General features: G+C 40.7%; 1 protein-coding gene across 2 annotated transcripts in view; it reads right to left on the bottom strand.

Moving 5' to 3' along the window:
• Window positions 1–1,335: 1,335 nt before the first annotated feature.
• The window catches only part of SUMF1 (sulfatase modifying factor 1), a 105,095-nt gene continuing 89,186 nt past the window's right edge, over window positions 1,336–17,244 (bottom strand). Inside the window, exons 8-9 of one of the 2 annotated variants that reach the window (XM_082728896.1) lie at window positions 12,779–12,838; window positions 1,336–2,445 (exon numbers count right to left, since the gene is read on the bottom strand). In XM_082728896.1, the coding sequence (XP_082585022.1) occupies window positions 2,335–2,445; window positions 12,779–12,838 (171 nt within the window). In that variant the 3' untranslated portion in view covers window positions 1,336–2,334. The remainder of the gene's footprint in view (window positions 2,446–12,778; window positions 12,839–17,244) is intronic. The other variant, XM_082728897.1, reaches the window with a different exon arrangement.

Raw genomic sequence — 17,244 nt, 5'->3', positions numbered from 1 at the left:
AGCAAATGTCTTTCAGGACTTGTATCTCGGAGAACGAAGTAGGAACCCCAAAGGTGTAAGTCTGCAAAGAGCTGACTGGCTGGGAGGCTGGCTGTAAGTGCCATTGGAGATTTAAGGTCATAGGATAGTCATTACTTTTGTTAATGCTCTAGTTACAAAATTCTGTAAGTTTCGAGCGCTCTGCCAATCACTCTCTTGTTCCCTTATGTCCCCTATGTTTTGCGTGGAGTCTGGCAGAAGTTGAGGTCTTTCCGGACTGCGTGGACCACCTTAAAGCTCAACTTACTCCACTGCCATCTTGCCGGTCTGCTCACATGTCAAGAGGCAACAGTATTCAAGTGTAGCAGTCATGGCTGTCTGGAGTTCCCTACTCTTGTTGTCTGGTAACTTAGAAATGCGGTTCTTAAATGAAAGCTTGTTAGGATTTCATCTCAAATGCTTTCCAATATTATGCTGCTGCTAAAAAAGCAATTCTGAAGACTAAGCCAAAACACACCCCAAAATATTTATGCTATATCACATTCATTAACAAGAGAAGAATCTAAACATACACACTAAAAATATAACCATGTTAAAAAAAAAATACAAGCAGGTGGGAGGTAACAAGTAAAAACAAAAACTGCATTAAGAATAAAATACCTTAGTTTTTACACTTAGCTTTTTCAATTAAGCAAATGAAATTTTTGTTTGTTTTGCCTGGAATTTATTATCAGTTGGTAAAAGTTTGCAGGGAAACATTTTGTATCCACAAAATGACAGATTAACAAATGTAGCTGAACGCCCCAGCAACACCACTGGTTTTTTTTTTTTTTTCCAAGAGAAATATTTTAATGTTAGCAGGCCATGCACAAAAGTAGCAATCAAGTGTTGGCTGAATACTCATGAATATTATCTGACTTAATTTTTGAACAACCAACATAAAATGAGCAATTTGTTTCAAACGATGTGCTAGAAATGTCTCAGGGGTCTTCAAGGACCAGGGAATCATGCTGGGCTCCTAATGACAGGGGCATCTGGTTAAAAGCCATCGCTCTACAACAAGGTGCTCTCCTACACGTGAAGCAGCTGTCAGGCTTTACCGGGCCACCAACCAAGGTCAAGCCCTTGCCTCTGCCTCATCTACTGAGGCACAAAGAAGCAGGGTTATAATAAGGTTCCTGGCCAAATAGGCTGGCTTGCTGGAATAAAAGTTCCCACAAACTGCTCACACATCAAAGTTATCAAGTAGCTAATGGACATGAAAGCTTTATAGCAAATAAAACACATACGCATCACAGACTTTTCCTTAAAACAAAACAACACAGTGGAGAGGAACAAAAGGAGAGTGAAGCCTGCTTGAGCAGATACCAGTTTATTCGACATAGTGCATGATTCAGAGCATCTGATATTCCACAATCAACAAGATTTCCTACTTCCCTATTATAAAATACTGGACACCCTGAATAGAGTTCATTCAAGGTTCTTGTTCCTCTTCTCCATCTAGAATTAAACAGGTTTCTGTGTAGTACACATTTCACATTCACCGAAGGCTTTGGGGAGAGGGGGGTGAAGGGCTTCTAACCACCCCCCCAGACCAAAGGCACTTAATGTTAAAAGATAAAGCACGGTAGAGTCACCCCACAGACATTCCTGCGTGTTCAGTGCTGAACTTGAGCACACCACCAGGGGCCCATGTGGGATTCATCCTGACAATGTAAAAGACACCGATTTCCTTGAAAACACAAAGTGCAGTATGAATATAAAGACTCATCACCACCACCTCTTCCACCATCCCATCCTTTTCTCAAAATAATACATAAGGGACCTCTTATTTTACATGATTAGTATCACCCAAGTTCACACATGGAAAAAAATAGCTAAAAAAATCATCTGTCATAAACTCTTACTATGAAACCACAATAGACTCTGATATATGCATAAACTCTGTGAGCGGGAGAAGGCCTCAGAGGTCATGCCACGCATCCCCTCACTGGACAGAGGAGGTCACCGAGGCTCCGGAAGGTCAAGTGTGGGACCCTGAGGTCTAGCCCCAGTGGCATAGCCAGGGAAGAACACATGCCTTCCAAAGTTTCACTCAGGGTCTCCTCCACCCACATCCCCTTTCAAAGACTCTCCAAAGTAAGCACAGCAATGATCCCCAGAAATGCGCCACACAATAAAGCACGTGGGCTGACGCAGGTCAGCGATTTGGTCTCCCAAAGCGGTTCCTTTGGCCACTGGGCGGGTATGAAACCCAGAGTGGGAATTCTTCACTCGAGGCCGTTCAACATTCTGAGGAAAGCCGAGGGCAGGTCAGACACAACATCTTGGATTTGGGAAGGCTCATCTCGGCTCTTAGCCCGTGGTGGGCTGACGGTCAGCAGCACAGCGGAACCCCAGGTTGGAAGCCGAGCTGTCCGGCGTGTTCTGGCTCCGAGCAGCACAGCGGTACCTGTAGCAGTAGGACTGGCCAGAGACAGAGAGAAAGGTGAGTGTTCTCAGATTCATGAAAGGGTCTCAACTGTCAGATTCATGCTATACCCAAGCAGAAGCTCTAGGGAAGGCATGACCACCAGAGACAGCACCCTCCCCAGCCACACACACAAAACACCCAGTCAGCACATATGTTTTGGAAAGGGCCGCACATTCAGAGTTCACCACATAAAATCCAATGTTCACCTTAGAAACTATGGTGTAAAGATGTTAGTGCCAGCATTATTTAGAACACTAAAGAAAACCCATGTAACAAGCAATGACTACAGAAGTTATGCTCATCCACATGTGAGATTACTAAGCAACCCTTAAAAGCCATGTTTTTATGTAATACTTAATGACACAGGAAATTCTCATGATTCACTGTTAAATGAAAAGTCAGAATACAAAACTGTGTGTGGTGTGATCGCAAGCTATATAATTACATCTGTCAAAGAAAAAAAGACTGCAGATTCAAAATGCACAATGCAAACAATAGTTATATCTGAGCAATGGAGTTTCAAATTTCCTATGATAAGTATATATTACTTTCCTAATTTGAAAAGTTATTTTTACATTTAGAGTACATGACATTAAACCAAATAATAAAGCTAAATAGCAATTGAGAAAATATTAATTATGAACAAAATTAAGATATTATTTAATATTCAACAGAGGAGCAAAAATTAAACAGCAAGCCTAGGAAGATAAAGAGTAGAAAAGGCTGTGAAAATCATTTTTTGAAATATGTTAGTTTGAGGGGAGGGCGCCTGGATGGCTCAGTCGGTTAAGCATCTGACTCTCACTCAGGTCATGATCTCAGGGTCCTGGGATCAAGCCCCACATGGGGCTCCTGGCTCAGCGCGGAGTCTACTTCTCCCTTTCCAGCTGCCCCTCCCCTTCTTTATAGACTCTCCCTCAAATAAATAAAATCTTAAAAAAAAAATACATTGCTCTTGGATTAGCTATAAAGCTATACATTACTGTATGAGAGATGTTTTATTATCTAGGAGCAGAGAACCTATACATACCTGAGCACAAACACACACAGACATTGAGCGCCTAGCACATGCCAGGGATGCGAGGCACTGCAGGTGTCATTTCATTGAATCAGAACAACCCAGATAAATTAAATGGGTTATCCAAGATGACATAGTTGTTGAGGTAAGTGGAATTTGAGCCCAGCTCTGTCTGGCAGAGCGCTTGCCTCTGTAGCAAAATTCTATACTCCTAGACGGAAAGACAGCACATCTCATGCTTCTTTCCCAACCCCAATACATCTGTCCTGCAGGGACATATCTACTTGCCCGGGTAAGAAAGCAAGACTCACCACCGGCCCCCGAAGTAGATAGTCAGTGAATAACCACAGATTACTGAATTTACATCAAAACTTGCCATATTCCCAAAACTCTTCTATCCTAGGATGGTACTTTGACACAAAATAACAGAGAATGAGAATAAAGTAGTTACCCACTGTAGCATGAGCATTAATGTTGAGATGACCCAGTGAAACTAAAGTCCCTGTTAAGGCGGCTAAAGAAACTGCACAAAGAATCACGTAGAGTAACTTTGGGACTCATGAAGGAGAGATCCTTTGTGGAGGGGAAAATAGGTCTGTCTGAAAGAGGCTGTTTTTATTTTTTCCTTAATTCTTATTCTTTTTCTCATAGAAGTTGAGTGTTTCTTATCTTCATAGAAATTATCTCTAAAACTGCCACAGAAATTGTCTGTGACAATTTCTATGTCAAAGACATAGTGGTTTGTCTTCTACAGATAGTGAAACAATAGCAACCAATTTTCTCATTTTCCCTGTGGCCAGTGAGGATTATAACATATTATCACTATTCAGGCAGAGGAAGATGAATACAAAGTAGGCCTGAAATAATGAAAAAACTGATGGTATCTGCTACACGGCCGGTGCCTGCCATGCAATGGAAGCCCTAAAATGACTAGCGGTCATCCCATAGGAGGACGTAGCAGCCTCATCCCAGAGGCGCCTGGGTGGCACAGTTGGTTAAGCATCCAGCTCTTGGTTTCAGGGCAGATCAAGATCTCATGGGTTGGGGGATCCACCCTTACATCAGCCTCCATGCTCAGCAGGGAGTCTGCTTGAGATTCTCGCCCTCTGCCCCTCCTCCAACTCATGTACTCACACATTCTCTCTCAAATAAATAAATCTTAAAAAAAAAGAAAAGAAAAGCAGCAGCAGCAGCAGCCACCTCATCCCACATAGACCCCACTCACCCAGATGCTGTGAAGCAATAGTGCTTTGGTATTTCCAGCCTAGAATGCCAGTGGATAATTCAGGGCCCCATGGTACCAAGTGTGCATAGTGAATTCTACACTGGAGCAAAAATTGAGTTCACGGGCAGGCAAGCATCCAGACATGGACATTCTTGTTCCATAACTGTACCACACATGACAAAAAACAAACAAGCATCTCCTGATTGCCTGCTGTGCACTCCCATAGAGGAAGCCTGACTGTGGGCATGGTCCTGTCCCGCTGGACATCACAGGCTGGCTGATGAAACAATGACAACACATCAGACAGCTACAAAACATGCTAGGGTTAAAAGATTCTGAGGTTTTTATTAACTCAGGTAAAGGAATGGTCCCTTGTAGAAGGCCAAAGTCTTTAGGAAAGACTTTGGAAAGACTTAGAGAAGGCAAACCTTGGCCATAGCTGGATTTACAGGATTATGGCAGTGGTCTTCGGACTTGAATAGCCTGAACAGCTTAAGAACCTATTCCTAGGCCACACACCCAAGGATTCTGACTCAGTCAACCTGGTGTGCAGTCCAAGAATTCACATGTCTGACAAGCTTCTAGGTGCTGCTGATGCTATGGGACCCAAGAGCTGCAGTTTGGGTAGAACTCATTTATAGAATTTAGAAAGGAGGAAAGAAGGTATATTAAGTAGAGAAAACAATGACATCAGAGGCATGAAAATGGAAAAACTCAGGCAAGTTAAGGGGATAGGAAGGCCATAGCCTGATCATGTCAGAGCCCAGTTTATTTATTCATTAAATATTTGAGATGTTACAACATGCTAGATGCTATTCTGGGCATGAGGGATGAAAGGTAGAACAAGACAGAAAATCCACCTGCCATCAGAAAGCTTACATTCAACAGGGATTAGTCAGAGAACAAATAAACTGATAAATTCAAGACTGTTCCTAGGAGCGGTCAGCTTGGAAGAAAGTAAAATAGGGAGAGAGGAGTGGGAGTGAGTATGTGGCTACTTTAGACAAGGCAGCCTTGAAAGGCCTCTCTGAGGTGGTGCCAGGTGAGTTGCCCAAAGATTTAGAGAACAGTAATTCCAGGCAAAAGTAATCACTGTACAAAGACAGTAAATGATAAAAAGCAGGAAACATGGGTAGATAAAACAGGATGGTGTTACATTACAGGCAATCTTCTCAACAGAAAGAATTTGGGCTTGATACAAATGGAAATCGTGACAACCATTGTGCTAATTTACTCAGCAGAAAGAGAAAAATCCAGCTATTTAACCTCCAGCAAAGCCTTTCTGAATCTATTCCCCTGTTGATGAAATGGGGCTATTAATGAAATAATGTCAAAGTGCTTTATCTCATCTTTACATAAAAAAAGTAAAGCACTGGCTACGTGGAAGTTTTTGTAACTGTTACTTTATAATGAACACAACAGGGGCAACTGGGTAGCTCAGTCAGTTAAGCTTCTGTCTTCAGTTCAGGTCATGATCTCAAGGTCCTGGGATCAAGCCCCACATCGGGCTCCCTGATCAGTGGGGACTCTGCTTTTCCCCCTCCCTCTGCCCTTCTCCTTGCTTGTGTGCTCTGTCTCTCTGTCAAATAAATAAAAGGAATCTTCAAAAAATATATAATGAACACAACACTCTTAATTATAGAAACTAACGCTGACTGTCTTATTGACATTTTGGGGTTAATCTGCTTCCTCACTAAAACAAAAGCATTAGCCAGCTTCCCCACAGGTCTTAACTAGCTTCTGTTGGAAAGAGAACACTGCCAGTATCTGAATGTGGATTTACAGTTGACCCTTGAACAACATGGGTTCGAACTGCACTAGGTCCATTTACATGCATTTTTTAAAAAAAGATACAGTAAAGCACTGTAAAGGTATTTCCTCTTCTCCTTATAATTTTAACATTTTCTTTTCTCTAGCTTACTTTATTATAAGAATACAGTATATAATACATATACAAAATACGTGTTAATCAGCTGTTTACATTATCGATAAGGTTTACAGTATACAGAAGGTTATCAGAAAAGTTTTGGGGGAGTTAAAGTTTTATGTGGATTTCTGATTGAATGGGGAGGTGGTGCCCCAGCTACTGCAATGTTCAAGGGCTACCTACACACAGAAGTTATTTGCTACATAAATGGGAAAGATGAGGACTATCTCTGGTAACTAAGGCATAGGACTAAGGTCTTTGTTGGATGGCATATTTCTTATGCAACTTATCTCTCAAATTAAATTAAAAAAAGATTTTAAAATAAGATGCTGCTCATATGCCACAACATTCAGGCCATAACAACTCAGAAAAATGGTGCCCGACTGGAGGACCATATTCAGAAGGATTGTGAGACAGCTGTGACGTAAGACAGTAGGAAAGAGACCCATAACATAAAAAAGATTTTTGCCATAGCCATATTTGAATACCTTGGCACACAGAAAATAATTCCATCTAGGAGGAGAAAAGAAACAAGAATGCACTAATAAATGTGGGCAAAAAACTAAGGACAGTTTACTTAGGAAGCAGGATAAGTGGTTTTTATTGTCATTTTTATGTTTATTATTTACTTTCTGATTTTTACACATTGAATTTTTTTTTTGGTAAAATAATAAAAGCTTAAAATCAGTGACAACAAAAACAGCTATTACTTTATGAGATCACAGCAGACCCTAAAACCTTCCATTAGCATAAACAACTGTGTAGAACTAAACCCTAAAAAGCAAGTCCCATCATGAGTTAAAAGGTGGGAGGTCAGGACCACCGTAAGAGAGTCAATTCACATCGTCATTCCATTTCAAATGAACTCTTTGACTCAGCAAACACTTATTAATAAGTAGTTCATTTTCAATTCCAATAATGGGCAACTAATAGAACACATAATTAAAAGGGAAAATGGCCTGATTTTAAATGTCCTCATTGCTTTTTCTTTTTTTCCAGCTCTACTTTTAGTACCCAAAATGGTTGCTAATGATGTTAGGTCTTTGAGTGGCTAAAATATGGGTCATTTTACTAATTAAGAACATGGATAGTGGGAAGGGCCCATTTTAGCCCTTTTTCATCAAAATGGATAATTACTATATGAAACTGATCTCAATAACTTCACTAAGAAAGTGATCCTGGACTCAGCAACAATCCATTTAAGATAATGACTTACCAGCCTTGGGGCTCTGAAGTCAAGAGGGACAGCGAGATGGTTTTTATGAGATGAAGACTTCCAGGGATAAAGGAAAGTATAGCTCATTGTGAAAAAAATCATTATGTAAAATCACACAGCAGAAGCCGGGGTTCTCAATTTCACATCCATTGCTCTTGCTACTGACACTACATCAACTCCTTTCTTAGTAATCTTGATGTAAAATGGAAGGAAGGTGAGGATTTCCTTCATGTTATAGGTTGGGTTAAAGATCCCACAGGGATTAGTCTAACAGTATTCAAGAACAACAGCTAGTATTTCTTGAGTACTTACTGTATGAAATGTTCTAAGAAATTCACATGTATTGGCTCACTTCATCCTCCCAATAATCATCTGAGGTAAGTATTAGCATTTGCACTGTATACATACAAAAACCTGAGGCACAGAGATGATGCTAACAGTGTGCCTAGGGTCACCTTCTATTGGCAGTGGATCCACGATTACAACTTTTTTGATCCCATTTCAGAGTCTGGGCTCTTAACCCAATGCTATGTTGTCGCCAGTTTTTCTTCCTGTGCTCTCTTCTCATTATCGAAGCTGTACTTGGGATAGACTTTAAACAAGTTACAAGTAACCATCAGAGCTTATGTTAGTCATGCAAGCTAGCCCTGGTCCATGATCAAAAGTTAAGTCACCTTTCAAGCAAGGTGATTCTTTTCAAAATGAATTACATTTTTTCCTTTATATAGATTTCCTTTCTTTTACTGTTTTTACCTATGCTACAAAAATCATTTCAAGGATTCTGCCTCTCTAGTTAGCTCATTAGTTGACTCCTTATTAAAAAAAACAAAACAGGGGCGCCTGGGTGGCTCAGTGGGTTAAAGCCTCTGCCTTCGGCTCAGGTCATGATCTCAGGGTCCTGGGATCGAGCCCCGCATCGGGCTCTCTGCTCTGCGGGGAGCCTGCTTCCTCCTATCTCTCTGCCTGCCTCTCTGCCTAATTGTGATCTCTGTCAAATAAATAAAATCTTTAAAAAACAAACAAACAAACAAAAACAAAAACAAAAACCTGAAATACCAGCCTGATGTTAAATACCTACATCATCTGCAACTAGCTTGATGAAGATCCTAGAGCTAATGTTCTTTTCTGGAAAATCCTATGGATCCCACAGTTTTATTACTCTGCTATTCTTTCTTCTGGAATACTCTCTTTATCACTCTGGGCATGACTAAATGTTTTAATTTAGCAGATTAAGAAAAGCTAAAGATGCGTAATATAAGCTCTAAATGAACCCTGAAAATTTTAAAACAAAGAGTTTTAGGTAATAAGCCAAAGGACAGAAAATGGAGTGATAAAAGATGCTTAACTAAAGAAGTGAGAGAAAAGGAAACAAAGAACAGATGAGACAAAAACGACTACAAATATCAAGATGTCAAATTTAAACTCAGCAATATCAACAACCACATTAAGTGTATATGGTACAAACAGCCAATGGAAAGGCAGCGATTATGCCAATAAATTCAACAACACAGTTGAAATGAACAAATTCCTTAAAAGACACAAACTCCCAGAGCTTAATCAAGAAGAAAGAGATATTTGCATAACCCTGTTAACTAAATTAAACTTATGGTTACCACTCTACTCCTAAATGGTTTCCTTGGGAGAATTCTACCAAGCATTTAAGTAAGAAATACTGCTAATTCTACATGAACTGTTCCAGAAAATTCAAGATGAGGGAATATTTCCCAATTCAATATCTAAACACAGCAATACAATGATACCAAAACTAGATAAGAAAACAACAGACCAATATCCATCATGAGTGTATATGCAAAAATGCACAATATTTTAACAAACTGAATCCAAAACATATAAAAAGGTTAATACATAATAACTAAACAAGCACAGTCTTGGAAGGCAAAAATGGTTTAACATTTGAAAACTGAAAATCTATGAGTGTAATTTACCATATTGAAAGACTGAAAAAGAAAAACCATACAAACATCTCAACAGCTGCAGAAAAGGCATCCAGCAAATTTACATCCATTTCTGATAAAAATCACAAAAAGCTAGGAATAGAAGGAAACTTCCTTGGACTTACAAAGAACATCTCCAAGAACACTACAGCTAATATACCTGATTTTTTAAAAATGTTTAACCCCTTATGATCAAAAATGAGGTAAGAATGTCTGTTCTTACCATTCATATTCAATACTATATTAGACATTCTAGCCAATGCAACAGAGCAAGAAAAAGTAGTTAAAAATATTTTAAAGGAAGTAGAATTGTCTATATTCACAGATGCTATAACCACCAATGTAGAAAACCCAAAAGAAGTTACAAAAACATTACTAGTATAGCTGAATTTACAAAGGTCACAGAACACAAGATAAGCCAATTAGATCATGTAAATGTATTTATTAATAACATATATTAGGTTAAAAGATATTTTAAAAGAATAAGCTGGGAAGCTTATGAAAATACAGATTCAAAATAAGCAAAAAATATGAAATGTTAAGGTAAACACGTTCATATGCACAACAATGGAATACTTTTAGTGTTCATGCTAAAAATGTTTTTTATAAGCATCATTTTCTCTATTTTCTTGGGGAAAACTCTTCTGGTCCTCAAATCTTACAGAGTAGGGGCACCTGGGTGGCTTAGTGGGTAAAGCCGCTGCCTTCGGCTCAGGTCATGGTCTCGGGGTCCCAGGATCGAGTCCCGCATCGGGCTCTCTGCTCAGCGGGGAGCCTGCTTCCTACTCTCTCTCTCTCTGCCTGCCTCTCTGCCTACTTGTGATCTCTCTCTGTCAAATAAATAAATAAAATCTTTTAAAAAAAATAATCTTACAGAGTAAATGGATTCTCAATTTTTTTTTAAAGATTTTATTTATTTATTTGACAGAGAGAGAAATTACAAGTAGGCAGAGAGGCAGGCATAGAGAGAGAGAGAGGGAGAAACAGGCTCCCCGCTGAGCAGAGAGGCCAATGCGGGGCTCGATCCCAGGACCCTGAGATCATGACCTGAGCTGAAGGCAGATGCTTAACCCACTGAGCCACCCAGGCGCCCCTGGATTCTCAATTTTTAAAAGTGTCATATGTCAGAAACACAACTGGTGGTAATTAAAGTTGTGATATACTATTCTGCAAAAAGAAATTTACCTGTTTTTCATGGAAGTCTATTTCCCTAGCAAAAGTCTATTTCCCTAGCTAAAGACTGATATGTATGTGAACATTTAAAAGTGCTGGGATGGGACACCTGGATGGCTCAGTCATTAAGTGTCTGCCTGGTCCTGGGATCGAGGCCCACATCAAACTCCCTGCTCGTGGGAGGCCTGTTTCTCCCTCTCTCACTCCCCCTGCTTGTGTTCCTTCTCTCTCTGTCAAATAAATTAAAAAATCTTAAAAAAAAAAAAAAAAACTTTAAAAGTACCAGGATGACCTAGGGCAATGCTTTTAATTTCAAATTAAAATTAGAATTGTAAAGATAAATTTGCCTACATCTTATCATAAATGTGGATGTAAAGCATAAAGTAAACTCAAATATAAACTTCCACTTAAATAACTGGATTTAAAAATTTTTAAAAAATATTTTATTTATTGGGGTGCCTGGGTGGCTCAGTGGGTTAATGCCTCTGCCTTACCTCAGGTCATGATCCCAGGATCCTGGGATGGAGCCCCGCATCGGGCTCTCTGCTCAGCAGGGAGCCTGCTTCCCCCTCCCCTCGCTCTGCCTGCCTCTCTGCCTACTTGTGATCTCTGTCTGTCTTTTTTATTTATTTGACAGACAGAGATCACAAGTAGGCAGAGAGGCAGGCAGAGCGAGGGGGGGGGGGGGAAGCAGGCTCCCTGCTGAGCAGAGAGCCCGATGCGGGGCTCCATCCCAGGACCATAGGATCAAGACCTGAGCTCAAGGCAGAGGCGTTAACCCACTGAGCCACCCAGGCACCCCGGGATTGAAATTTTTAAGAAATACAGAAGACACACACGTTCTCTACAAAGATTCTCTTTAGACCAGTGGTTTCCAATTTTTGCAGTATATTTTCATCCCCGAGACCCTTAATATCCTGATGCCCAGGCCATACTCCAGAGAAATCAAAATGAGATGAGGGGAGAATAGGCACTGGTCTTTTATACAGATCCCAGATGATTCTAATGTGCAATAAAGTTTGAAAACCACTGTCTTAATGTAAAATTTGATAACACACCCACTGTCAAATTAGTCACTTAATTTGAAGCTCCTATAGGTTGTTTTAAGTCTCTAACTGCCTGGTCTAACTGAATTACCATGGAAAACTTCTCGTAATAACCATCTGCAAAATGCCATCTTTGCATAGGGATAGAAAGAAGCTGAAGTGTTGAAGATACTAAAAATACATGATTTAAAGAAAAAAGGGAGAGGTGGTACTCAATTTCCAAACTCCTCAAAAATTTTACTCATGAAACACCAACTCACACTGATTACCCAAGAACAACCAGTTCTGACACTGAAATCAACCCAAAGAGCAGACACACTTTGAGACTGATGCTTATTTCATAAACCACATACATTATACCTAGAACATTCGTGATGTTTCCATCCTAGTATACCGTAATCCACCCTCCTCTTCCAACTCTCATCTTAACCTCAACAGAGGAGCCGAAATTTACAGAAATCTCAAATAAATGAAGGGTGTACTTCCAGACAGACATGCTGGAAAGAGTACACAGCCACCCTGGTTTATGGGACAACAAAGGTCTCTCAAAGGGTCAAGATTTAACAGATGGAAATTGGTTAACAAGAGATCATTCACAACCTCTGCTTCTTTTCCCCATGCCCCATATCCAAATCTGAAAAGAAGTCTTTTGTTTTGTTTTGTTTTGCTTTGTTTTACTTTGATGAGGGTAGGTATGTATTAGCAGAAGTGAATGAGGGGTATTTTAGGGCTAATGTTTACACTGGAGTTTAATGACTTGACTTACCTTATGGCACATGTAGGATCCACCTTTCTTTACCCGGTCTTTTCCAGAAGGGGGGCCTTTCTGTGGATGAAGAGGATGCATCAGTCCAGAAAGCACAGATGTTCCTCATCAATTGGCAGAGAGTTCATTTTAGTCCAACTAGTTCTTTCATATCTGCCTTTACTCTCTCCATGTTTTTCTGCCCCTGGGCCCTGAATCTGCACCCGTACACCCTTCCAAATGCCCACCTCTCCAAATCTTACCCAGGCTATATACGGTCCGCCTCAGGTTTCCACTTTGGTGAAATCTTTCAGACTACAGCAACAATCCCCCTTCTAAACCTGGTAATAGCATTTCTCACCTAGATGACTAATAAGCAGCTTGGCAGCACTCTGATATCACCTTCTCACACTGATAAGCAAGTTTATGCTGCATAACAACTGGCTTGTTTAAGTGGACTGGCTCACCTTCTGAATTATGTTTTTGTAATCCCACTGCTTTGTATCTTTAAAAAAAATGGGGGTCAGGTTGATGGAGGTATAATTTACATACAATGAACTTTAATCTTTTTAATGCTTTGTAAATACACACATTTGATGAGTTTTGACAAATGTATAGGCCTGTAAGCACTACCACAATCAAGATACAGAATACAGTTCATCCTTTTCAAAACAAGTTACATAGTGCTGCTATGAACCAAGCGTGGATGCGAATATTAACCCATGTAATCTCCATAACTTCCTTTTTTTTCTTTAAGAATTTATTTTACTTTTAAGATTTTATTTATTTATTTGACAGACAGAGAACACAAGTAGGCAGAGAGGCAGGCAGAGGAGGGGGGGAAGCAGGCTCCCTGCTGAGCAGAAAGCCCGATGCGGGGCTCGATCCCAGGACCCTGGGATCATGACCTGAGCCGAAAGAAGAGGCTTTCACCCACTGAGCCACCCAGGCACTCCTAACATTTTATTTTTAAGTAATCTCTACATCCAGCATGCGGCCTGAACTCACAGCCCCGAGGTCAAGAGTCACGTGCTCCACCCACTGAGACAGCCAGGCACCCCTCTCCATTCCAAGTTCTGAGGTAAGATAAGCAAGTGGCAGAATAAGGATTCACACCCAGGCAGTCTGGCTCTAGTCCATTATGCTACCCATTTAGAGATCAGGAATGTAGAAAATTGGGCAATGCCGACAAGGGGACAAGAAGCAACTGTGGCTACCACCATAACGGAAACTGAAGCCTGAAACAGGCAGCCAAGACGCAACTCTTTTTTCTAGGGAGGGCTTTCGATAAAAGTGTACTGGAAATGAACATCCTAAAACTTTAGTTACCAGCATAAGGGCCTCAACATCAGATGAGTCATGCAAAGAACATCTGAGAAATACCAATAGCCTCCTACAAACCAGAACCACATATGGCAAGTTTGGGGGCTTACAAGGACCTTTTTTTTTTTTTTTTTTTTTTTGCTTTTCCTTTGTTAGGCAAAAAGTCAATTAATCATGCAGCTGCCTGCTTTTTGTCTCCTGAAAATGAGACAAGTTCGAACAATGACGCCTATCTTAGTTTTCTTTTTCTTGTCAACTACCTAGAGTCAAGGGCTCAGACTAAGTGGCAGAGCCATGTTTTCTCCAAGCCTGGCGAACACACTGACCTGCAAATGTCAACTATGTGGGCAGAAGTTCATGCTTTCTAAGCACTTCCAGGTCTTTAGAAAGGGTCACAGGCCACGCCACTGACTATTCTTCATTCCACGGCAGGGCCCCCGTATTTCCATGGCCTTAAATGCTTAATGCTATGCTAATAAACTTTCCGCGGTTAGAAATGGGCAAACTATAAGTGAGAAAAGCTACCTGCGGGAATAATGAGGGCCAGCGCAGCCTTCTTCCCAGGTGTGTCTGGAACCTGGCAGACACTGCATTACAATCTTCTCTATTATTCTAGAGAAGTCTGGAGCTGAAAGGAACACACTGCGGTCTGTGGAGCTACCCTACATAATGGCCACTGTCTCCTACCCGAACTTTCTCGCTGAGGAGGTTTTGCCGCACACTCACTGCTTCCTTCAGGTGGCTCTCGGTGCGCTGGGTTACAATGACCCAAATGACAGCTTAAACTCTGACCGGAGTATCTGATATCATGCAAGATTAAATTCTTTTGTTAGGTTACATCTAAGGACAAGAAGGAGCAGACTTGCCAATAAGAATGAGTGAGAACAAAATCAGTCCCTTTCATCACCATCTCCAAGGAAGTGAGCCTGTAGTCAATAAATACGACAGCCATCAAAGGGACATGACCACTAATAACAGTCATCCTGTATCAACATAACTACAACAATGAATGCCGGCCTCAACTGAGGTGACTGCTCAGATGATTCTTGTAAATAAAACTGTTTTTGCCAAAAAACAACACAATGTAGGATTAGCTATGACTGTTTGAAATGCTTACCACTTTGCAAAACCAACCAACCAAAACCAAAACAAAACCAAAAAAACAGACCCAAAACACAGAAAAATTACTAGGGAGGGTGTAGCAGTTTGAATAGTGTCCCCCCAGAATTGACACTCACTTAGGGCCTCAGAAGGTGAACTTATTTAGAAACAGGGACTTTGGAGATTGGTAATTTTCATAATTTAGGGTAAGGTCGTACAATATCATGGTGAGCCCTAAATGCAATGACTGGCGCCCTTGTCACAGGAGGAGAGGACACAAAGAGACACCTAGAGGAGGCCATGTGAGGATGGAGACAGAGACTGGTGTGACACAGCTACCAGGCGAGGGTTCCCAGGACCTGCCAGAAGTTGGGTTCTCCCCTAGAGATGCAAGTGGGAGGATGGTCCTGTTGGAACCTTGATTTCAGCCTTGACTCCAGAATTGTGAGAATAAATGTCTGTTGTTTCAACCACCAAGTGTGTGGTGATTTGTTATAGTAGCCCTAGGACACCAGTACAAAGAGGAAATGTCCTCCTTTCTATTTGATAAAGAAAGGATCGATACATCAATATTTAAACTGTCTCTCATGATCAAGTTTGTGAATGCAGGTTAAAACCACTTAGGAAACTACCAACACTAGTGCCCGAGTGCCTCGTATTTCTGCCTCTTACCCTCACAAGAATAGAGGCTGCCGTGTCCCATCACTTATACTGCCTACATTAAGAATCTAAGTAAAAAACCACACACAGGGACTCCACCCAGAAACTGACAAGGACTCAAGTGACTGTTATCTCCCAAGGGACTATCACCCAGACCTGCTCTCCTCCCAGATACCAAAATTTTAACGCCTCTAATGCTTGCAAAGAACAGAAAAAACAAACAAACAAAATATGCAAGTTTCTAAATGTCTGCCCCAATAATCTCAAAAGGCCAGGAAGCAGCTAAGGTTCTCAGGAAAACAGATAAAGAAGCAATGCTCTGAGTGTTAGTGCAGGGAAATACACCCCCATTTAAAACACGTGGAAAGGCATAAAAGTTGTCAACAATGAATAACCCACACAAGACACCACAGAACCCTCATCAGTAAGACTGGCTTGTTGAATGAGAAATAAGTCTGCAGGAAGGACAGTGGCCAGCCTGTTCAAAGCTGCAAGGATATATTTCACAGGAGCATTAACAATAACATTTTGTGTAGTTAAGAGAGATACTACCCTTCCTCTCCTTTGCACACCCAACATGATGACAAGGAAAGCAACAGAAGGGAGAGAGAATCTGACTCTTCCTCAGTCAGCAAAAAGTAAAAAAGCACCTGTTAAACATATTGCTTGATAACATTCCACAGTGTGGAATACTACGTGGCTGTTAAAAAGAATGAGGTACATTGAAGAAAATATAAGGCACTTCTGTCAGAATATACTGCACTATCATTTTTGCTTAGACAATAATATGGAATCAAGCATTTACTCTGCTTTTCTTATACACTGAGTCCCAGTGGGGAGTTAGTTGCCTGGAACGAGCGGCTGGCCCTGGGGAACAGGAGGGCGCCACCAAGGGCTGCTCCTCACGGGTAATGCACTCATCCAATTTTCTTTCTCATTCTATTTGATGCACTGTTTGATTTACCTCGGGGCTTGCCTTGTGACCTAGGGATTATTTAGCAGTATGCTGTTAGTTTCCAAGTGTTCGGAGACTTTCCTATTTTATTTCTATTCTTGATTTCTAGTATGATTCCATTGTGGTTGGAGAGCATACTGTGTACAACTATAACTTTTAAAAATGTACTGAGGTTTATTTAATGGCCTCAGATATGTTCTCCTTTGGTATACATTCCATGAGTTCTCGAAGGGATATTCTGCTGCTGTTGGAACAGGACCTGATTAGGTCCTGTTCATTGGTGGTATCATGGAGTTCTCTTAGATCCCTACTGATTGTCTATGTAATTAATTATACTTTCAGTTGTTGATGAGGTGTGAAAGTTTCCAACTACAATTGTGGATTGGTCTATTTCTCCTTTGAATTCTTTGTTTTGTTTTGTTTTGTTTTTAAAGATTTTATTTATTTA

Source organism: Mustela nivalis (genome assembly GCF_964662115.1).
Source record: "Mustela nivalis genome assembly, chromosome: 1".
NCBI lineage: Eukaryota > Metazoa > Chordata > Mammalia > Carnivora > Mustelidae > Mustela > Mustela nivalis.
This window is presented reverse-complemented; position numbering and strand designations above follow the sequence as displayed.